We start from the raw sequence: 22122 nt of genomic DNA, 5'->3' as shown, positions 1-22122 counted from the left end.
AGATGTTTAAGTTGGTTGGTTGTTTGCAATATTTACTATAGAATAGAAAAGTCTTGACAATTTTACTGTACAGAACCAGTGGTGGTCAGAATGACCATTGTGTCATTTTCCAGTGTGGTGGTCAAAATGACCATTGTGTCATTTTCCAGTGTGGTGGTCAGAATGACCATTGTGTCATTTTCTGATGTGGTCAGAATGGCCATTGTGTTATTTTCCGGTGTGGTGGTCAGAATGACCATAGATATTGTAGAGGCTGTGCCAAGCATAGAATGTATGATGTGTAGTAAACACGGATTGAATTCATAAATAAAATAATATATCCCCACTTCCCACTACCAACAAATATCCCTCTCCAGCATAAAAAAGTTTATATTAGTGAAAATGACGATGAATTTGAAGGAAACCTTGTAACAGAGAGACACAGTTGATCTGGGTTTCTTTATTTTTAAATTGTAATAGTACAGTACAAACATTTATTAAAACACATTGATATTAAATAAGTTATATTTTATAAATTTCAATTCAGTATACAACTAGTTGTGGTTAAGTAAAACATTTAGAAAGATGTAGATTCTTTGTTTAATAGTATTTTATAGTTTGGATTAGCTGGCAACTAAACATACTGAATGGGTTTCTGCACATGATGTGGTTATCCTCACATGATGTAGTCATTCATAGTATACCCATATATCATGTAGAACGTGTGGAACTTTACTTGAACTTCAATATACTACATATATATATGTTGGTATAAAGCTCTGTCTACACTATCAAAGTTTGCCCAAAAAGTGTGATGTGCTTAAATATGGTAATGATATACCTAAATATGGTAGTGATGTGACATCATCATGTCCATATATGGGCATATCACATTTTTTTGTCACATAGAGTTAGATAGTGTAGACAAGGCTTTATACTGCATTTCAACCAGGAAATGTTCACAAAATCAATGGTTTATTCTACTAAAATATATTGTATGCTTCTGATCTTTAAACCTATCTGGCTATAATAGTTTAGTAGGCTTAAGGCCAACTCTGACAGCATTGCAAGATGAGGCCTGGCGAGGTGTTTGAGATGCTGTCTGAGTTGGCCTTTACATGCTCAGTTTTAAAAGTTAGGCTTTGTAGGTCAATTGAGTGTGACCATAATGAAATGTTTTCTACTACTTACTGTATAATATCAAAATCCAATAAAATAATAAGACATTTATCCTGTGAGGTACAAATGTGAATAGGTTGCAATATAATAAAATTGTATATCAAACATCCCTTTTTGCATTTGTACATGTGACCAGGATTTATTGTTTGCATTCATATAAATATTTTACTTTTAATACTGTACGTATATTCTGTATGTATTTAAGATAATGATTGTATGTTTTCTGCAAAACACATTATAACATTTTATATTTAAAAGAGAAATGAACCTGCTTGAACTTATAATTTTAAGTTTTTGTAATTTATGAAAGGTCAAAAAACTGAGCTGAGCTCCAAGTGACCTCAGTCACAGAATGATGCAATGCTATTCCCACAATGCAATGCTAATTACTACATTGCTGTAAGTTTTACCTATAGTATAACCAACCAATTCAAACAATATGAGGCTAAACATAAAAACAAATATTGTAGCTTTGGTAATTATTAGTTGATTAATTTAATTTTATTACTTTACTATTAATATGCAACAATGGGGGGAGGGGTAGTTGTGATTTAGATTTAATGGCATTAATGTTTATAGTTTAATTTTATTTTTGAATGATTAGAATTTTGTTTTCGTAGAAATGTTTGTAAACATGTTTGCTCTGTCTTTCAAACTCTAGTGGTGCATGTTATTCTCATCATAGTTTGTAACCATGCCAACTAAAAGTATAACGACTATGGTGTTCCTATCTTGTACATTAATAGGCAATTATTTATTAATTAAGTTTATTTTTTTTATCATATTTTATTAACTAATTTGCGAACTATATCTGTGTTTTGCAAATTTAGATGGATTTGTCACTTGTTTGAACTGCTTCCATATTTTGATCAAAGAGTGATTATTGTGATTTTAATGAATAAGATAGAGTATTGACTTGGCAAATAAAGTACAGATGGTATAACCATATAATCTGTTACATGATGCGCTAGATTGGATAGAGTGTCTAAATCATAGGATATACATCTACTGTATCCAGTATTAGGCCTTGTAAATGAGATGGAGGGGGTGGGGCGGGGGGTGGAAGTATTTTTTGTGTACCACCTTTACTTTTTAGAATATTTGATTTTAAGGAAATCATTCAGAGGGTCATCTGTTCTGAGAAGAAATAATCAAAATTTAAATAATTTTATTTTCACTTCCTTCCTTGTTATTCAATCATCCATGCCAATCTTGATCAATGTTTTCTAGGAAAAATTAAGTATATAATTTGTAGGAGGTTTTAGATGTAACTATATTGTATACTAAAACATGGGTTTGGCAATGGAAATTTTGTTTTGATCGAATCTGTTTTATCACTCCACCTACAGTAGATATATTTAGGGAAAATGTTGGGGGGGGGGGGGGTGGGGGTGGCAGCGTTGAATGTGACATGGCCATGTGCAGCTTAAGAGCATGGTTTAGTTAATATGTTCATTATAAATAAATTGTGAAAATAGTAATTTTAAATTTCATTATTTTGTTACAAATTGTCCATTCTTCAAAATTGATATTATTTTTGTTTCTTACAAAAAAAAGAAATTCCAGTTTTATTTGTTGTACTTGATTTAATCCAGTTTTAAGATTTGTATAATATAATGACGTATAATATGACCTCCGTATGACCTCTTGTATAAACACTCTATTACCTAGAGAACATTGATGTATTGAGGCATTCTGTATGCTGTAAATTATGCAGAACTAAAAATGTTTGTTTTATTTTATTTTTACAGCAAGTATAAGTGAAATCTGGCATGATGTAAGATTAAATTATTGTCTGTATCAGAAAAGCTTTTGAAATGTGTAATTTATTTTTGTCTTCTGGGGAAGGGAGACAACTTCTTGTGAGAAGCATTTCTATTCATGTAAACAAAGGTGCTCCATTGGACGGGTCAAATTAAGGTAGGCGGGGGAGACCGTTTACCATACTAAAGAGCCAACAATATGGGTTTGAGGCCGACTTCCCCCTAGTTCTGATGTCAAGTTTTCTCGGATAAAAAGGCTATAAACCGTAGGTCCAGTGTACACAGGGTGCCTGTATGCACTTTAAAGAACCCAGTTTATCATTCGAGACAAAGTAAAGTGGTTCACAAAATACAGTAGCCCTGTATCAGGGTATTACCACCTATCTAATAGGACAGTGATTAGTTTGGTGATCCTTGATCATGTGCCTAAAGATTAATTGTGTAGTTTGTAGATAGAGCTTTACACTAAGTCTGTAGTAATATCCTTACCTACCCACCAAAGGTAGCTATAATTGGTCCATGAACATATTTGTGGTGAATAAGCCTGACTGAAGACTCTGTCTACACTATCAAACTTTGTATGACAAAAATGTGGTTTGCTCATATATGAACATGATGATATCACTACCATATGTAAGCATATCACTACCATATTTGGGCATATCGCACTTCTTTTCACATAAAATTTGATAGTGTAGACTCTCTCAATACCGGACACCTTTGGGCCAGCCTAATAATACACACTTCTAAATAGTAGAAAAAATAGTCTAGACATATTTTTCATTTGACTAAAAGTAACAAAATACAGTACTACAAATAATTGAAATTTTGTCAAAACATTTATTTCTGGACTATTTTAATTAAAGAAAAAGTTTTTAAAACATTTAGTAAACATTGCAATTCACAAAAATAGTTTAGTTGCAGTAACTAATAGATATAAGATGCTCTCCCATAATCAAAATAAAGTATGCGACTGGACATATTATTTATACTGTGTATATAGTTACTAAGTCTATACAAAAAAAGAGAATATTCCTGTGTTGTTTGGAAATGGAATCCTATAAACTAAAAAGGTGATAATACTTGGAATTTAACAATTTTAATGACAAAATAAAAACAATAAAATAATGATGATTGGGAAACATTCTTTTTTTTGACAAAAACAGTTTTCTATGCACACAAAATGAAAGAACGGTTTGTAAAGCTCCGTCTACACTATCACATCAGTTTGAAAAAAAAAAGTGTGATGTGCCCAAATATGGTAGTGATATGACATCATCATGTCCATATATGGGCACATCATATTTATTTTTTGTCACATAAAGTTTGATAGTGTAGACAGAGTTCAAGGGTTTTCTTGGCATCATTGAAATAGTCAACATCTGTGCATATGTAATAACAGACTACTAATAGGCTTGTTGTATGATTTGACAAATTTAAATTGTATCATCATCAGTAAACTGATCAATCTTCCTACAACATATTATACAATTACTAATTTCTACACCAGAATAGGTCACTGATTTTACATTCACTAAAAATATATAAAAATAGGTAACAAATACAGTCTGAATTTTGTTAAATAGAAAAAGTAGAAGACATTGAGCACGGGGGTAACATGGTGCAGCCGTTGAACACCATATTTGGGATTGAGCTTCCCAAACCCAGAATTGTGCAAAATAAAGGCTTAACATTTCAATCAGCAAAATAGAGTAGGTTTAATAGAAAAGCACCTCAAATTTAACTATAAACTTGTAAATAAGTAACTGATGCAATTTACAGTTTTGCTTCTGTACGATTTAGGAATCATTTCACATTGAAACATTAAATTATCACTTATTAGGTTTCTTTTTAAAGTTTATTCCGGATTATAAAAATGATGGGGCGCCTTTATAGTAAACCTACTTATGTTGTATTATCTGAACTATCATGAAATAAGTTAAGTCTGGAGGGGTTAAAGGTCATGCAAGATTCTCAGTGTTCCATCTTAGATTCCGCTGGTGGTGGCGGTTGAGGAGGTGAGTTGTTTTTACTGGTCTCAGAGCTTTCTGTGGATTTGGTCTGTTCCTTGACCTGTTGACTGGAATCACCTGATTAGTAGAAATAAAATATATGAAACATATACATTTAAACAACAAAATTTGATTGTTGGTCTTCAAACAAAGCCAATATTAAAGCAATAGATTAAGTGAATAATATTCATTTTACTTGTACGTCAGTTTGTGAATATTATGTTTTGTTTTCCTCAAGAAAGAAAATCTATGCTTAGACATTCACTGAAAATTAAAATTGATTGGATATAAACACTGTACATTTATTTTTTATTTCTTTATTCTGACATAAAATAAATAATAATAAAGTACCGAAACGGCAAACTTATTTCCATTGGGGTCCTAATTCACTTAGCATGGCTTGCATCACTACTTAATTCATGTTTTAACACCAGACGACATTTTACAGAACCAAACATAAAACTCAAGACATACCAGTGTCCATTTTTGCTTCAGAACTGTCGGCTTTTTCCTCAGTGCTTTTAACAGAGTCAGACCTAAAATTTAATGTTTAATTTATGTTAATTAATACAAAATTATTGGTGTTTTTGCATCAGTTTCATTCTTAAGCTCTGTCTACACTATCAAACTAGTTTGTCAAAAAAAGTGTGATGTGCCCAAATATGGTGGTGATATGATGAATGTCTAAAGCTCTGTCTACACTATCAAACTAGTTTGACAAAAAAAAGTGTGATATGTCCAAATATGGTAGTGATATGAAATCATCATGTCCATATATGGGCACATCACATTTCTTTCTTTGTTACATAAAATGTGATAGTGTAGACAGAGCTTTAAAGCCAATTCGTCATTAGATTTTGTTACGGGTTACTAATTTACTTTCTGCACACCACGTCACTCTACATCTCTCTAGCTGACTTTAGATCAGATAGTAAACAGAGAAATAATCTCATCTATGTCTGTATATACAAGTAACCTCCTTAAAAGAGTTAATTAAATAAGAAAGGTAACTTACTCTTTAGTTGGTAGTTCTGATGACTTGCTAGAGTCCTTAGATCCAGCTGGTGATGCTCTGTCATCCTTTGTACCTCCTTCATCTTTCTTTACATCTAATACAAGTAAAAGGTGTAGTACAGTTTAAGAATTTGCAAATATGCTAACAACTACAATCTCATTTTATTAAATATGTATTAAAGATATTAATAATAATAATAAATCAGGCTTGATAGAGCGCATTATGCTAATAGCCCCAATGTGCTTTACAAACAGAGAGAAATTAGTCAAAAGATAACTTAAATAGATGAGTTTTAAATAATTGTCCCCAGGTTTTTGGTTGAATTAATTTATTTTGTCTTTTATAATCGAAAACAAATTTTTTTTCTACGGAAGTGAGTAACCGGATTAAAATTGCGAAATGGCCTATTAAAAATCTTTTTTATTATTCTTCATGTTCTTCTTTAAATATTAGCACATTACCTCCTTTGTCCTCTGGTTTAGGTTTTCGTTTATGACTTTTATGATCTTTTCTTCCTCCCTCGCCTTCATCTTCACTATCGGAGAACTCCTCATCGCAAGCAATGCGCTTGTCATGTGACATGATAGATATACGTTTCTCCGGGTCCTCATCCTCGTTGTCGCTCTCTTCTGGCATTCCGTCTTCTGGGATTGGTTGCATCTGAACACCGGGTGCGTGCGGGATCATACGCAGATTCTCAAATAATCGTGTCCTGAATAAAAAGAAATATAGAACGTGGCAATTATTAAATCATTTTATTCATTAGCCAATTACATTTGTTTTATATATACAAATATTAGAAGTTATGAGGCAGTTTTGTTTCATTTCATCTATTCATCTCAAAACAATAAAATACACAAACATAATAATTGTCTGGTTTGATGGAAACTCACTTGATTTTTTCCAAATAGTCTGGCGTGTTTTGATTGGTCATGTTAGACGGACTAATATGGAGTTTAAAATCTGGCCCAAAGTACTCAAAATAATCATTATACGGTAGTTCATTAGCCACATCTACATTGAGGGCGACAGCAGTCTCGTAAGTCCAACATCGAGCAACGTTACGGATCGTGTATCCACCGCCACCGAGGATCAATAACGGTAGGTTGTATTTCTTCATGAACTCAACGCTACGTGCATGACCTGCAAATACACAATTAAAGATTGTGTATTATTAGAAAATAATTTAAAATTTCTTTAATAGTTAATCACACTTTCACTGTACTGATGGGTGCATAAAGTTCTCGCGTTTTCTAAATTTAAGTATATAGCAAGCTTTTATCTTGGGACGATAGACGAAGGAGACTAGAGCATTTGCGCAATGTCACGGTCTGTTAACTTAAAAGTTAGCTTGATAATATTAAACCACCCACTGTAGTTTGATGTTTGTATACTTGTATATTTCATCATGTTTGTAGTATACAAACTTATGATGGTTATCTATAGGCTAGGAACCGTAATTACGTAGCCATAACATCGGCAGGGGTTCGAGACTCACTCACTCCATGGTTTTGGTGGTAGAACGAGTCTTCTCGGATAAGGACTATAAACCGTAGGTCCAGTGTACACATCTAGCTCGTGTGCACTTTAAAGAACCTAGTACATCTTTCGAGACGAGTAGGGGGTTACCCCGGTGTACTAGTACATCACAGTCACTGATCATCAACTGGGCCCTCTGGGAGACCAGTCTTTGACTGAAGAGGTTACCCAGTATAAATATATATTTCAATCAATTTCAATATTAACTTAGCAGATAGCTGAAATAATACACCAAACATCAATTAATATAAGAAGATTGTTTAGGAAACTGATTCATGAAACCTATAACCTACCAAACTAGAACAAAACCCACATAACTGCGTTCCGTTTACCAGCAATTTAAGGTGTATATTTATTACCTTTAAGTGTAATATTAAAACAGCCAAGTCTGTCCCCAGACAACGAGTCAGCACCACACTGTAAAACAATGGCGCTTGGCTGGTACATCTCCATTACTTTTGATATAACCTACAAAAAAGTGGTAATAAAACATCCTACATTATAATGATATCTGTAGCAATCATAAAATGTAACATTGAATGTAATAACTACTACGATGAATAGAACTGAGAGTGTTTAATGTTTAATTGCGAGAATACATAATAAATGTTGAAATAATGTATAAAGTTCAAACATAATGGTATCTGTTTTTCATTTCTTGAGCATGCATTATGAATTGTATTAATTTAAATCACTATTATTATGAATTTGATGCATACTCTACCAATAGCCTACAGCTATCGGTTAATTGTGCTGATAGCATCATCATCTTATTAAGAAACTAAAGTCTTGTCTACAGTATCAAATTTTATGTGACAACAAAATGTGATCATTGACGCTACGATTTCTTTGTGTCAAAGTTCAGTTCAATGTGTCACAATAACAGTGATAATATGGCTCACAGAAGAAGGTATATTAAAATGTGTTGTGCCCATATATGGACATGATGATGTCATATCACTACCATATTTGGGAATATCCTACAATATTTTTTTTTTTCAACTAGTTTGATAGTGTTGACAGTGCTTAAGAACCCCTTTCAATCATAGATTAGAGTAAATTCACTCTCTCTCACCAAATCCTCAATCATTCATTAGAGTGAATTCACTTTTTTTTTGAGAAACAAACTTACAGGTTCAAATATTTGTTCATAGGATTCGTCATCAATACCGTCTCTGAGAGGAAAGTTGACGGCGTAGTACTTGCCACGTCCTGCTCCAATATCCTGCAATAAAAATCATATAAAAATATGATGGTTGAAAAAAACCACTATGACAGCTAAAAACGTTATGAATCATGGGCTATTTATAGTGTATTAATCACATATGACATAGCGACTTAAGTCACTATATGGTTATGAATAATAGTAATTGGTCAAATTTTGTAATCTAGAAGTCATGAGTCCCATACAAGAATTTTTGAATATATATATTTAAGTCTGACCAAATACGTGGCTCCTTGAAAATTAAACAAAGGGTTTCAGTAGTAGTTATACGAATATCTTTCTTAATATATAATACACAATAACTGGACAGCACCTTACCCTGAGGTCACCTGTACCAGGGAAATACTCTCACCCTCAATATATAATACACATGATAACTGAACAGCACCTTACCCTGAGGTCACCTGTACCAGGGAAATACTCTCCATATTTGTGGAAAGACACGGTCATAACACGATCAGTTGTGTAGAAAGCTTCTTCAACTCCATCACCATGGTGAATGTCAATATCAATGTATAAAACACGTTGGTGGTATCTTTGAAAAAATAAACCATTTATTTTAATGACTATTCAACTTAATGTGCACTGCTGATGTGGCAACATAATCACATGTGCACAGTCAATGACAATAAGATTTAATTCTCTTTATATTATTAATGTAAAATAATTGTCATCTAAAATGACAAAAAAGTGGGCCATACTAAAGGCCATTACTAAATTTAGAAATTGGGCCAGTCGGGAAATAACAACAGACTGTGACAGAGAATGCATATAATATTCATTGACAAACTGGGAAAACACAGTATTGTGCAGCAAGGCACGATACTTTATGTAATACAATAAACAGCTTCAATCAGAAGGTAAATCATATGAATTTATATCATTGCAAAAACAAATTGTTATTAAGTAACAGCAGAAGTGGATTTAAAGTTACAAGGATTTCCTTAAATGGAAAAAATGTTGATTCTTACTTGAGAAGTTCTAATATGGCAAGGACAATATCATTGACATAACAGAACCCTGAAGCCTCAGACTTTTTAGCGTGATGAAGACCACCAGCCCAGTTGATGGCGATGTCTGTTTGTTGTTTGTTAAGCTTCACCGCTCCGGCAACAGAACCTCCAGCTGAGAGTTGACAGAATTCATAGAGGCCATCAAACACGGGACAATCCTCACCGACATTAACTAACACAAAAATAACGTGAAAAGTTATTTTACTTCTGTTTCCAATCCCTGAAACAGTTCCTATTTATTGTTACCATTTTAACTTATTGTAAATGTATGGTTGTTATTTTTTTCTTGGATTGTTTCAAATAAATGTGAATGAAATGCCAAACGTAATTCATGAGAGTGAGTAATTGTTTTATCAATCAAAAATATTTTTAAAAAAATGTGAAATGATAAAAAAAAAGCAGTGAACTCATGACAAAATCTAAATTCAAATTGTAAGATTTTAGGTAATTTCATCCTTACATGTGTGTACTGTACGTTTATCATAGAAAGTAACTGGATTTTTAAAAAAAGTAGTGGTATTGTTAACACCTATTGGTACAACTCAATGATATCCCCTATTGAAACAAGAGCTTATAGGGGTTATCCTCTTGCTCTCACCCTGTCTGTTGTATGTATGTATTTGTAATATTGTATTTGATGAGTGAACAACAAACAAAATGTGATAACTAAGCAAAACTTAATCAATGCATTCTTGGCATTTCTACTTACACCTCTGCATTTGTTTGGCGTACTCTGACATGTTGTCAGGTCGGATTGTGCGCAAGAATTTTATATAATCATCACTATGGTACTTTGTCATCTCTTCTTGTACAGCCTTGTGAGGGCGCTGCATTGAAAAAATACAATAAAGTAAGGATCAAAACATTTTCATTATAACTTTGCTCTCATTATTATTTAAAGATATTATCTGTCCATTTATTGTTAGGGAGCTTTTGATTTGTGGGACATTCAGATGTGTTTTCTCAATTGATTCCCGATTTTTCTTTTTATATTTAGGCAAATTACCAAGGATAACTATAAGTGAATTCATTCACTATCCTTCTTAAAGGTGGCAATCCTGTTCACAAGACAAACATACACACAAGATGCTCTACATAAACAAAGTCTTATTACAAGTCTTTAGGAGTGGAGTTGTAACTTGTCATTAGATGTCATTGGATTGGTACTGTAGCCAAGCATCATAACCACCAATCTACAAATACACTCAAATCTTAGATTTCTTAATTCACTCTTAAAATCCTAAACAAAATAAACAGCTTTATTGACAACAAATAATTACTTACATAGATCTCCATCTTGCGATATAACCCATAGTTGAGTAGTAGATTGTGGGTCATGCGTATACGATGAGGTTTCATTGGATGACCTTGACCATAATAGTAATTACCAATGTCACCTGTTTCAAACAAGAAGAGTAACATAAAATAATTAACAATAAATTAACAAAATAAACAATTATTTACGATTTTATATCACTAAATAAAACTATATTAATTAACTGTATCAGCATCATACTCTAACGATGATTTTATATTTACTTATGAATTCATCAAATTCCAAATAGAATACAAACTGGGCCTATAAATTAAAAATTGATGGAGTTGTTTTCTTGTATTTTGTATGTATATGAAAATTGAACATGATTGATTGGGAAAATGAATTGTTTTTTTTAACCACCACAATAGGAAATCTCAGTGACAGTTTTGTTACAAAAATGTAATCAAAGTTATATGTAACAATAAACTGCTTGTTTTACATACAGTATAATGTGTTATTACTTAGAGTCGTTAGGCCTCATTAGGTCGGACGATACCCCGCTACCACGCCGGTACGACAGGCCCCGGGTACCGGGTAATATGCGGATCTACATCGCGACAGGACGCTCATGAAAGAAGCATGATTTCTCAGCCTAGGATTCGCTTCGAATTCAAGCAAATGTTGTTGCAATTTATACAATTGCAACCTTTCAAACATACTAATAATTACATACTTTTTATATAATTAAATAATATTTGTAATTACTTACCATCGTAATAGTAACAAACACGTTTTTTACCGGCAGTTGAAGACATCTTTGAATTTAATTTTGAAGAACCGCTACCAGACAATGAAAATGGAAGAGTCCATGGCCCTCAAATATGCAAATTAGAAAGATAGCCTCTCTTTTATTTTTTTTATAATTAGGGTTATAATTTAAACGGGAGAGGGCGACATTACAAATAATCTATTCATCAGAGACCAATTTTTATTAGGAAGAGTACAGTAGTGGCGCGAGTATACGTTGATTAAAAAATGACTACAGGGAACTACAAGAATATTATTAAAATGTAAACGAGTAGGCATACAATAGGATGTCATGGATTTTTGGAAGGGGTCACATTAAGGATAGTAACCGGAAGCACCTCTCTATACAGTATTACTATTTTACGGACAATATAATAACAACCACGTTATAGTGATCCCGATCGAGTGGTCGTGGTCATAATTTAATCATAACCCTAATTATAAATATTAGAAGTCGATGTTTTTGTAATAAAAATGTTCGATAACTTTTGATCTTTAAGATTGATGATTTGTGTAGATAGTAGTCGGTCACTAGCGTGATCATTGACGTAATAAAAGTACGATTCTATACCAAGGCATTTCGTTAAAAACGACGACAAAAATGAACCGACATGTATAATTTTTAATTTGTAATATTTATTTTAAATAAATTCTACCGTGACTCCCCTAACTAGATTCACATAACTTTAAAACACACACACACAGAAGTCTTGATTTATATACATAATTAATAGACTATAACCAAGAATTAAAATCAATAATGAAAATATTAATAAGTTCTCATAACTTACTCATTTTAAGGATTTGCTTTATTGGGAGTGTGGACCTTAAGTACTTTGTTGGTATTCTTTTGCTGCTATGGGCCTATACTATAACTATGAAATAATAAACTATTTGTAGTATATGAATCCAAACTTTCAAAGGCCTCATCTCAATCGCATGCAATTAACCACCAGGTTTGTTCTATAGGGGCATAGTTTTATGTCAATTAATATTGAGTCTTAACCTAACAAAATCTAAATCTCACACACATTGCTAGGCTTAGAACTTTTTAGCGCAGAAAATAAGTTACAAAAATCATGGCATTACACAAAAGTTATTTTGTCAGCCTCGTCTTCATTGCTTTGCGATATTGCGTTCCTGACGAGAGTTTGCGTCATACTGTGGTATATTGCGCTCCTGACGACTGTTTTCGTCATACTGTGGTATGTAGCGAGGCCTGGTGTTTGGCAAGAAATTCAGCTATTATGTCATATCCTGCTTCTCTGGCAAGTTCGTCGGCTTTTACTCCTTCCTAATAAAACAAAATATTACAATGTGATCGGTTTCCGTAAAAATATGTGCGTTGCGCGTCAGTAAGCGTAATTACGCAGTTACTAAAGTATAATTACCTTGTTCTTTAAGTTGACATCGGCATCTTGAGATACAAGTTCTTTTACAACTTTTAAATGACCAAATAAGGCAGCGGCGTGCAGCGCACTTTCACCGTTCTTAAAACATAAAAAAGAAAGTATCAATATTAATTATAGTGAATTTCTCACGCACGGAGAAAAAAATCAGGTTTTTATAAGAAATTATTATGGGAATAATACTTTAAAACAGCATCTTCACACCCGATTCTGCAACTGTCATTAGATATATCTTAAATGACTATTGCAAGTCATTTGTTTGCTAATAAAATGTAGGCCTACTTAATACATTATAGCTTGTCTGCAGAGGAGCTTGTTGAAGTGGAAAATGGATTAAAACGGGGTAATATAGTATACTTGTATCTCAATGACTGTTAAGATATATATATGATAGCTGCAGAATCGAACGATTCTACTCAATTTTAATGTTTAATTAGGCCCTAAGCATCATGATATGATTTGATGACATTACAACCTTACTTCAAGTAAGCCAAGAGAGGCTCCATTACGAACCAGTTCTGTGACGCATTCTATGTGTCCTTTGTGTGAGGCTTTAAATAAAGGCGTAGCACCATCCTGCAAATACAAAAAGTTCAAGACTGCTAGGCCTACCGTATTCAACAACGTGTGGACGCAGCGCGTCTAAGGTAGGCGCGCGACCACAAGTAGGCCTATACAGCAGTAGAAAACAGACGCATCGCGTCTTACGGTAGTACACATGGTGTTTAGTTTCCCCTATGTTTGGCGGATTTTAGTCATCATGGACCTCGGAGCAAAGGAGAATCAGCTGAAAAAATAACATTTCTATACTGTGTACTATATAATTTTGTTTGTTCTATTCGTGTGTGTGTTCAGTACTGTAAATACCATCTGCGCCCTGTCAATTATTTTACAGTAGTCTGTCAAAACATATTATAGAAGTATTAAATTTAGGCCTACCTGTCTAGCAATATCAACCTCCGCTCCTGCAGAAAGTAGTTCTTGTATAATATCAGCGTGACCTAACTGCGCAGCAATCCAAAGTGGAGTCGCTTTATCCTGTTAAACATACAAATAACATTATTAATTTATTTTATAATCGTAAAACTCATGGGTTGATGGTAGATTAGGTAGACTACAAGTATACACTTACGTGACGAGGATGGTTGACGTTAGCCCCTTTGCTTATCAAATACTTTAGTAAGTTGTAGTGTCCATTCTGGGCCGAGATGAATAACGGCGTAGCTCCATCCTGTGAAAGCAAGATAATTATAAAGTTTATATAAGTTAATCATAAAAGCTTTAGAAACTTTATAATCTTGGCGTCAATTACGACTTATAAAGGGTATATCATATTAATTTTAAAAGGTTTCGTCAAACAGGTTGAATACCGTTTACACGACGGATAATACTAATTATTAATCGCAACGATTATATCGTTAATAAACCTACTTCGTTTGGAGACAGAAAATGTACGCATTCTCCTCCTCTGTCAAAACGAAGGGACAGGTGATTTAATAATTCAAACATCCTGCTGTAACCAAGGCAACTAAACTAATAATAGTTTTATTAATGTTCACAGTCCGCAAACATTCCGCCCATAGGCTACCGTTAGACGTCACTTTGATATATGTGAATTTAGGTGACGCTGTCAAGTTTACACTTTAGACTCGCACGCAATCGAGTTAAATATTGAACGAGTGCCGCACTGCTGGGCAAAAATGAAAAAAATCAGGGAAGAGTTGAATTAAAGTGTAAGTTCACTCTTTCATGGAAAAAATAAATAAAAAGAATAGTTATATCATTGAAAAGGCACGTCTAATGGACCGGTCTGGGCTCTAAATTTTAGCAATACAAAGCAAACGATAAAAACATTAGTTCAGCACTGGGGTTTAGCATTTTTAGGCTCTATAATTCCAGGATCCACACCGAGCAGAATCGATCAAAGGTAAGAGTTGAAGAAACGCGAATGTTCGTTAATGGACATGATTATTATATATTATCTAAAGCTCTGTCTACACTATCAAATATTACGTGATGTGCCCATATATGGACATGATTGGCATATCACTACCATATTTTGACACATCACACTTTTTTTGTAAAACTAGTTTGATTTGCAGACAGAGATCAACGTTATACGTCACTGATATATCTGTCTCCTCCTTTTCATTAATTTGTTAAGGCCATTGAGACTATGCATCGACTGAAGCAAACCTACCTTCATAATTCTGTGAAGGTCTGCTCCACGTTCGATAAGCTCTTGGACAACATTGAGTTTATTACACTGGCAGGCGACAAACAGTGGTGTACCACCATCCTATAAAAACAAAATAATATTTATTATAATATAAGTCCATTCATTTCGTTGTTGTATAATAATTCATTAAACCAATCTTAAATTCAGTTAATAATTCAATGATCTAACTAATGTTGATATTACGTCTATTGTCTACACAATAGATGAAAAACGAGGAAAATTGAATTATAGGTGTTTGTAGGCCTACTTTCCATATATAATCATTGGCGTTCGTGCTGAGAAGTGAAGCCAGAAATAACGTTGAATAACTTGTCATAACCTATATGATTACAGCCTACATTTGTCAAAACATGTGCAAGATTCAGCATATTTTTTCTATGATCATGAATCAATCGCTGAAACTTTGACCTAATAAAGCCATATCGTGGAATCATCCCGAGGCGTTAATGACATCAATCTACTCAAGGCGATGTGATAAACTACGAACAGGATTATGAATTAGCTGTCGACGACGTATAAACTTGACTATACTAGAACAAAATATTAGACATCTTCTAAAAATCTCCTAATTATATGAGAGATTTTTTAAAATGTCTCTTTCCCTCCCGATTATTTGCTTATAATTCATAATTAAGAATTCATAAACAAAGAGTCATTTCTCTTTCTCTCTGTCTTTCGCTCCCGTCTTTCATTATTTTGGGATTGTCTTTTTGGTCTCTCCCTTATTTTTTAATGTATTTGATCACTTCTAGTATTAATTGTGTTGTATTTTTTCATATCTTGGGGGTATTATATGATGTTACCATTACCCCACCCAACCCCACCCTAAAACTCATGCAGAACAATAAACGCCCCGGGTCGTTTATTCGAAAAAGGTGTGTGTGGTTAGAGCATCCATGGATTGATGAATATTCATTAATCCATAGAGCATCGTACGTCACTCTTCCTCACATTCTATTCGTCTACATCTTCATTTGTTGAACCATACACAAATTAAACATAGTATAGACTAAATAAAACATCAAAGTGATAAAAACTTACTTGGCTTGGTAGATCCACTTGTGCTCCGTTTTCAATTAGAGTTCTTATTGTGTCTAGGTACCCACCTTGTGCGGCAAAGAACAACGCGTATGTCCCCGTCTAAAAAAAAGTATAGGATTAAAATAGGCTTATGAAGAAAATAAACGCTGAATGAATGAACGAACGAACGAACGAACGAACGAATGAACGAACGAACGAACGAATGAACGAATGAATGAATGAATGAACGAACGAACGAACGAACGAACGAACGAATGAATGAACGAACGAACGAACGAACGAACAAACGAAGGAACGAACGAACGAATGAACGAATCAATCAATCTATCAATGGATGGAGGGTTGGATTGGTGGATGCTTTGGTGGATTCTTTAATTACGCATCTTGAAAGCAGTTAAAAGTTAATGGTGTCTATAATCACTGCCCGGAATAAGAATATGAAAGGAAAAAATTTACGTGAACCTGAAAAACGCAATTAGGTCATCACTGACGCATATTACGTCATAAAATAACGCATGTGTCAACATTGAGAGAGCAGTGATAACATCATAAACACATTTGGTCATTAACTTGAAGATGAAACTATTCAGTAAGTTGCTATCTTGTTGATATTAAGTAAACAAAATGTCGGTTTGTATCTCAATGTGTGTCTCGTTACGCATTCAGACACGCGTCCGTACCCTATTTTATTACAAACTTAAAATAGATACTTAGCCTAGTTCTTGAGCAGGGAATCAGTCGGTCAGAAAATCACTGTTTAATTGGAAGTCAACTTTTTTGCTGACTCAAGGTGGACTTAAAACTGTATGATCGTCGATGCGTTGCGTTTTAGTATAGGAACCACGCTTTATTGTTGTAAATTTGCTACTATTTTTGGTCGATAATACCGATTATTTAATTGTACCTACTGTAGTACCATTTTCCAAAAGAGGCGACGTTAGGTGTATAACAATCAATGTCTATAACCAAGTGATCTCTAGGCCCACTGGCCCAATAGGCCAACCAAAAACAATATTCTTACTGTTCTTTGTCGATTTGGGTCTGCTCCTTGTTTCAGCAACTCCTTCACGCATTCCACTCGATTATTAGCTGAAGCGAGAATTAATGGAGTCGTTCCTTCCTAAATACGAGGAAATAATAAAAAGAAAAATGAGTTGGGCCTGATATTATTTGCTCTATCGTTACAACAGCTTTCGAAACTTCACGTAAAGCTCTGTCTACACTATCAAACTTTATTTTACGATGTTGAGAGTTTGCATTATCACTTTTTTAGTCTTTATGACAAGTGTTTTTAGCGAGAAACTAAAATACATAATATGAACATGTAACCTCATCTATTAAAGACTGACCACTCAATATTGAAGCTGTTTGATATTTTCCCAAGAGTATAATAACATGGTTTATAGCTAATCAATCACTCTCGTGTTACAAGGGATAAAGTATACCTAACCGTAGCAGCCATAAACCTAGGCCCTAACGAGCGCATCATTTATTTTTATGCAGAGAAGCATAATTGCAGGCGTTGACAAACAAGAAGTATTGCTGCGCTCAAAAGTGTGAAATATTTCACTTTGCGAATGTCGTACCATTAGTATATACTCAACTATCACGTGACAAACGGTGTATATAATTTGCTAATAGGCTGCACGTCACTTAGACAAGGAATGATCAAAAGTGATCTTAAGAACGTTATATGTAAAAACAACGGATACAGCTGGGTTTAAGATGCAACAAAAAGTAGGCGCAACAAAGAGTACGCGCAACAAAGAGTACGCGCAACAAAGAGTACGCGCAACAAAAGGTACGCGCAACAAAAGGTACGCGCAACATTGACCAATTACAACGGTTTGGATGATCCGTCCTTGTGATTGGTCAAAATACTTGTGTCATTGCACTATGCGTCCAAGTGAGAGATTCATGCCTTTTACGTAACGTTAAATCTTGAGCCATAGTTTTGTGAAGGCAAATCACCTATTTGATACTATACGGTAATTGGTTATTTGCCTACATTAAACCGACAGCTTGACGTCTCATCCTAAAGATGAAGCAAGATAGTGAAACATTGCTTTACTACAATAATATTGTAAGTTGTTCATTATGATCTTGACCTTGTATTGTGTTAACGCACTCATCGCCAAACTACGAAGATCGAACACTTTTCACAGCTTTGACGCGTATAATCGTTACCTGACGCAGCAACGCGTCGCAGCACACAAGATGTCAAATCAGATTAAGAAAATCATGCTCCATTTGCTATGCATACAAACTATATTACTCTGTTAAAATGCTATTATGTTCCTGTATGAATTGCTTTATGATCTCATATTGCCTACAAACGCTTAATGTACGATAATGCATACATTAACTGTTAATAGTAACATTCTCTACGACTATCAGAATTACGTCACATAGGTTTGGACAAATTCTTCGTATCAACTTTTATCAACATAACTTATCATTGTGATAATATAGGCCTATACTGTCGCATGCTATGATGTGATATTTTGTGTCAAGTTCTTCACATATCGGCTATACCGTAGGCGTAATGGAATCATAGCTGTGCATTTATTTTGGTATTCGAATGAACTGTCCTACATAGATTTCAAACTAATATCTCTAGCACCAAACATGGTATTGTACATCATTATTAAGCCTATTATCAAAAGGTAATATTAGCGGTTATGACGCCGAATTCGTCACAGATATTGCGTCGGGGTATGTCGTTCCAAATACACCGATAACGCAAACTAATGTTGGTGGGGGCCCAGCATCGCATTCAACGACGCACAGACGTGTCATCATACTATAGACGTGTCACGGAGATCGTCTAAAGCCATATCTTGTGCCTACGTCATACGCAGTACGCGCTACTTACCTTGTCACAGCAATCAACATGCACGCGTCCAGCCTCAAATACTGCGCGTAGCTGTTGTAGATCGCCTTTGATCGCCGCTTCGTGTAACTGCTGGTCCCAAGGAGATTCCTTCTGAATCGTATAAAAAAATGTAATAGAGATTATATATTGCAATTTAATAAAACGTAATTTGTATTAGACGTTGTCATAGACGTCGTGGCAACCGTCTTCTTTTACGTCGTCGTCACGGTTGATTAAATACACGTCGTCATTAACCAGTTCTTTCAACAAGCGCACAATTAAACCACCCTGTACGTACCTCTCTCCGCGCTAAAGTAAAAAAATAGATAGTAATTCGCACATCAATTTCACCTTTAATAATCGGCTATATGGCCATTTACATGGCGTACTTCATCGATTTGACAGATGCTGCGCTATATTAGCCGGCAGCGGTGTTAGTATAGGCCTACATAACCTCATGTCGATTAAACATAATATAAGTGACAGAACTATTAATGATACTAAACGAACAAGCATACCATTGCAATAAGGTATTGTTACAAGCGTCAATTTAGTGTCTTAATTAGGGAGAGGACGTTATATCATTTTACACAATCTTCGCCAGTACGTAATGACTTTTGATTGCATGCTCTGTTTTGACCTTTGAAGCGCGTGATATTTAAGTATACGTCTTAATGTAGTCCCTTGTTCTTATAATAACGATGATCAATATGTGGAATAATTGTGATAAAGGGTTACGGTAAATTAAGGATATGTATGTTTATATTATTTTAAAAGGGTCAAAGTATATCATAGTTTGTTGACATATACTAGAGTTATTATGCACAGTTTCGGTATTGAATTGGCTGAGTATAATATTATGCAGTTGTCCATTGTTTAGAAAGAATGGGTCGTTGTTGAATTTTGCGAGAATATTCTAAAGTTATAAGTTTCATTAGGTTTAAAAGGTGGCCTATCTTTGCATGTCTGTATATAATTCGTTACGTTAAACCATGAATACGTACATACGTGTGCGACGTTTCGACTTACAGTTATCACACAACAGAGAGTAATATTAGGCTATAATAAATGGCTCTTTATGTTTGTGGGTTTAGTAGGCCTAATACATTTTTAATGTACGTATATGTTCCTTGTGAATGGGTAAACGTCAGTACGGATATAGAGCTGCGGTAGGTTTCTTCAAAAAGCAAACACATCCAAATGAATGAAAGGTTCAAAGGTGGTGAATGAACAATGATAATTATTATTTAAACATAGGTAGGATATACCACGAAATAGTGATAATCTTATCTGAGGAAACACTAAAAATATCGCACGTAATACACAAAATATTATTTGATAACAATATGAAAACAGAAAATAACCATACAAATAAAATGTCGATACACTAACAGATATAATATCTCATGCCAAATTAGGCTTACCTTTGAAGACATTCTTTCAGGAGATCTTAGGCCGGCAAGAAATTAAGCTGTTTCTTCATCCAACACACAATCTTCGTTGTTGACCCGATAACTACTCCGTTAGTTTGATGTCTGGTCTTTAAAATCAAAGATCGGCATGTTATGTTACACAGTATAGCAATCACGTATACTTCTGTGTTACGATACAATACGAAGAAATACGACGTACGACTCATTTGCAAATAATGATTTATGATAACAAGCAGTATTATATGCCAGATCACAGCACAATACGATAGATAACAATTCGGCAATATAATAATAGGTCGTCGTCGGTCCTATGGTTGTTGATGCCGCTTCTTGTTGGCCTACGTTTGCAATGCGGCTTCGTTTTAATTATCAATCATGCTGTGATCTCAAGTCAATTTAGTTTCTAATTAAGATTGTACTCATTATAATCCGGCTGGCGGGAATCTAATTTAAGATGCGCTAGAGTAGTTCGATTGCGAACCTACCTTAGTTCACCGCATAATCATATGAATGTATTCATTATTATGCTGGTTCCCGAGCTGTAATATGGATTGGAGATTGTATTGTGCTGCTATAGAGGGCGACGTTTCTCAATTTGTTTATTGGGTGGAACATAATCCATGGATGGAGCGAATAACTTCATTATTTCAAAGTCCAATTACATTTTTGTTTGTTGGTGAAATAAAGAAATTAAATGAAATCGAGTATCTTATGGTTAATGCGCATTTCCACGCCTTGATGGTAGAGGCGTAGACGGGTGTTCTTAAAATTGAGGGCGCTAAACATAAAATTTAGGAGATCGAATAAAAGTGGCGTAAGCCAAGAAAAAAAAGATGTTAAATGTGCTCTCCCTGCCTCAGCACTAAGGCCCTGCCACAGCCTTTTGGGGTCGTTTCCAGCACATCACCAGATGCATTGATGTTATTGCCTCATGATGTGTGGTGGAAAGGGGGACGTGTAATTCTGTGAACCCCAAACACAGTTGGTCGCATACCTTTAACTCTATTCCACCGACCAGCGTGGGAATCGAACCCACGACATTCGTGTTACTAACACGACGCTCAGTCGCCTGAGCTAACCGGTCATTTTGGTTTTTCACAAGGTTAATAAGTATATCTATGACGTAATGATGAATTACGTAATACACGTATAAATAGACTATTATCAGCTGTTCAGTCATGTACTTTGTGGCGGAACCGGTATTGCTTAGTTTTGAGTGCGCTCAGCTCTAACTTAGATTGGGTTCGAACTTCAACGGATATTTTATTTTTTTTTTTGGAATGGAAAATAAATATTGGTTTTTTTTTATTTTGAAAGAGAGATATTTAAAGGGTT

At 34.4% G+C, this 22122-nt stretch overlaps 3 protein-coding genes across 5 annotated transcripts in view; all 3 read right to left on the bottom strand.

Moving 5' to 3' along the window:
• Positions 1–3741: 3741 nt before the first annotated feature.
• LOC144854166 (histone deacetylase 1-like) lies at positions 3742–11855 on the bottom strand. The gene is made up of 12 exons (XM_078712061.1): positions 11753–11855; positions 11010–11122; positions 10435–10552; positions 9684–9897; positions 9106–9247; positions 8620–8712; positions 7847–7955; positions 6842–7091; positions 6410–6660; positions 5949–6042; positions 5408–5469; positions 3742–5011 (listed from the first exon to the last, which is right to left on the bottom strand). The coding sequence occupies exons 1-12, from the start codon at positions 11796–11798 to the stop codon at positions 4896–4898; spliced, it is 1608 nt and encodes a 535-aa protein (XP_078568187.1). The 5' UTR covers positions 11799–11855; the 3' UTR covers positions 3742–4895.
• A 575-nt stretch (positions 11856–12430) lies between these two features.
• Positions 12431–21847, bottom strand: LOC144854463 (uncharacterized). Of its 3 annotated transcripts, none has more exons than XM_078712423.1 (11): positions 21782–21847; positions 20779–20894; positions 19355–19465; positions 17501–17599; positions 16480–16578; positions 15400–15498; positions 14332–14430; positions 14139–14237; positions 13680–13775; positions 13182–13280; positions 12431–13084 (listed from the first exon to the last, which is right to left on the bottom strand). In XM_078712423.1, exons 2-11 carry the CDS (start codon positions 20788–20790, stop codon positions 12986–12988), a joined length of 912 nt encoding a protein of 303 aa, XP_078568549.1. In that variant the 5' UTR covers positions 20791–20894; positions 21782–21847; the 3' UTR covers positions 12431–12985. The 3 variants fall into 3 exon arrangements, with proteins under 3 accessions (XP_078568549.1, XP_078568550.1, XP_078568551.1); XM_078712424.1 differs by lacking the exon at positions 21782–21847 and having other exon boundaries at positions 12431–12912; positions 12953–13084; positions 20779–21253; XM_078712425.1 differs by lacking the exon at positions 21782–21847 and having other exon boundaries at positions 12431–12937; positions 12977–13084; positions 20779–21253.
• Positions 18734–22122, bottom strand: part of LOC144854460 (uncharacterized) — a 44378-nt gene continuing 40989 nt past the window's right edge. The window contains exon 4 of the transcript XR_013614611.1: positions 18734–18745. The gene's annotated coding sequence lies outside the window, so the exon portion shown is untranslated. The remainder of the gene's footprint in view (positions 18746–22122) is intronic.

The sequence above is a fragment of the Antedon bifida genome, chromosome 10 (genome assembly GCF_963402885.1).
Source record: "Antedon bifida chromosome 10, ecAntBifi1.1, whole genome shotgun sequence".
Classification (NCBI taxonomy): Eukaryota; Metazoa; Echinodermata; class Crinoidea; order Comatulida; family Antedonidae; genus Antedon; species Antedon bifida.
The sequence above is the reverse complement of the archived record's forward strand: the minus strand, read 5'-3'. Positions and strand labels throughout refer to the sequence as shown.

Bases quoted from the DNA above. Each gene is read 5' to 3' on its own strand.
- LOC144854166 (XM_078712061.1), bottom strand. From the start codon at position 11,798: ATGTCTTCAACTGCCGGTAAAAAACGTGTTTGTTACTATTACGATG. The intron at 9,248-9,683 runs GTAAGAATCAAC...ATTTTTTCAAAG, and splicing joins GCCATATTAGAACTTCTCAA to ATACCACCAACGTGTTTTAT. The intron at 7,956-8,619 runs GTAAGTTTGTTT...ACTTTTTTGTAG, and splicing joins ATGAACAAATATTTGAACCT to GTTATATCAAAAGTAATGGA.
- LOC144854463 (XM_078712423.1), bottom strand. The intron at 15,499-16,479 runs GTAAGTTTTTAT...TTGTTTTTATAG, and splicing joins AAGTGGATCTACCAAGCCAA to GATGGTGGTACACCACTGTT. The intron at 13,085-13,181 runs GTAATTATACTT...TTGTTTTATTAG, and splicing joins ATGTCAACTTAAAGAACAAG to GAAGGAGTAAAAGCCGACGA.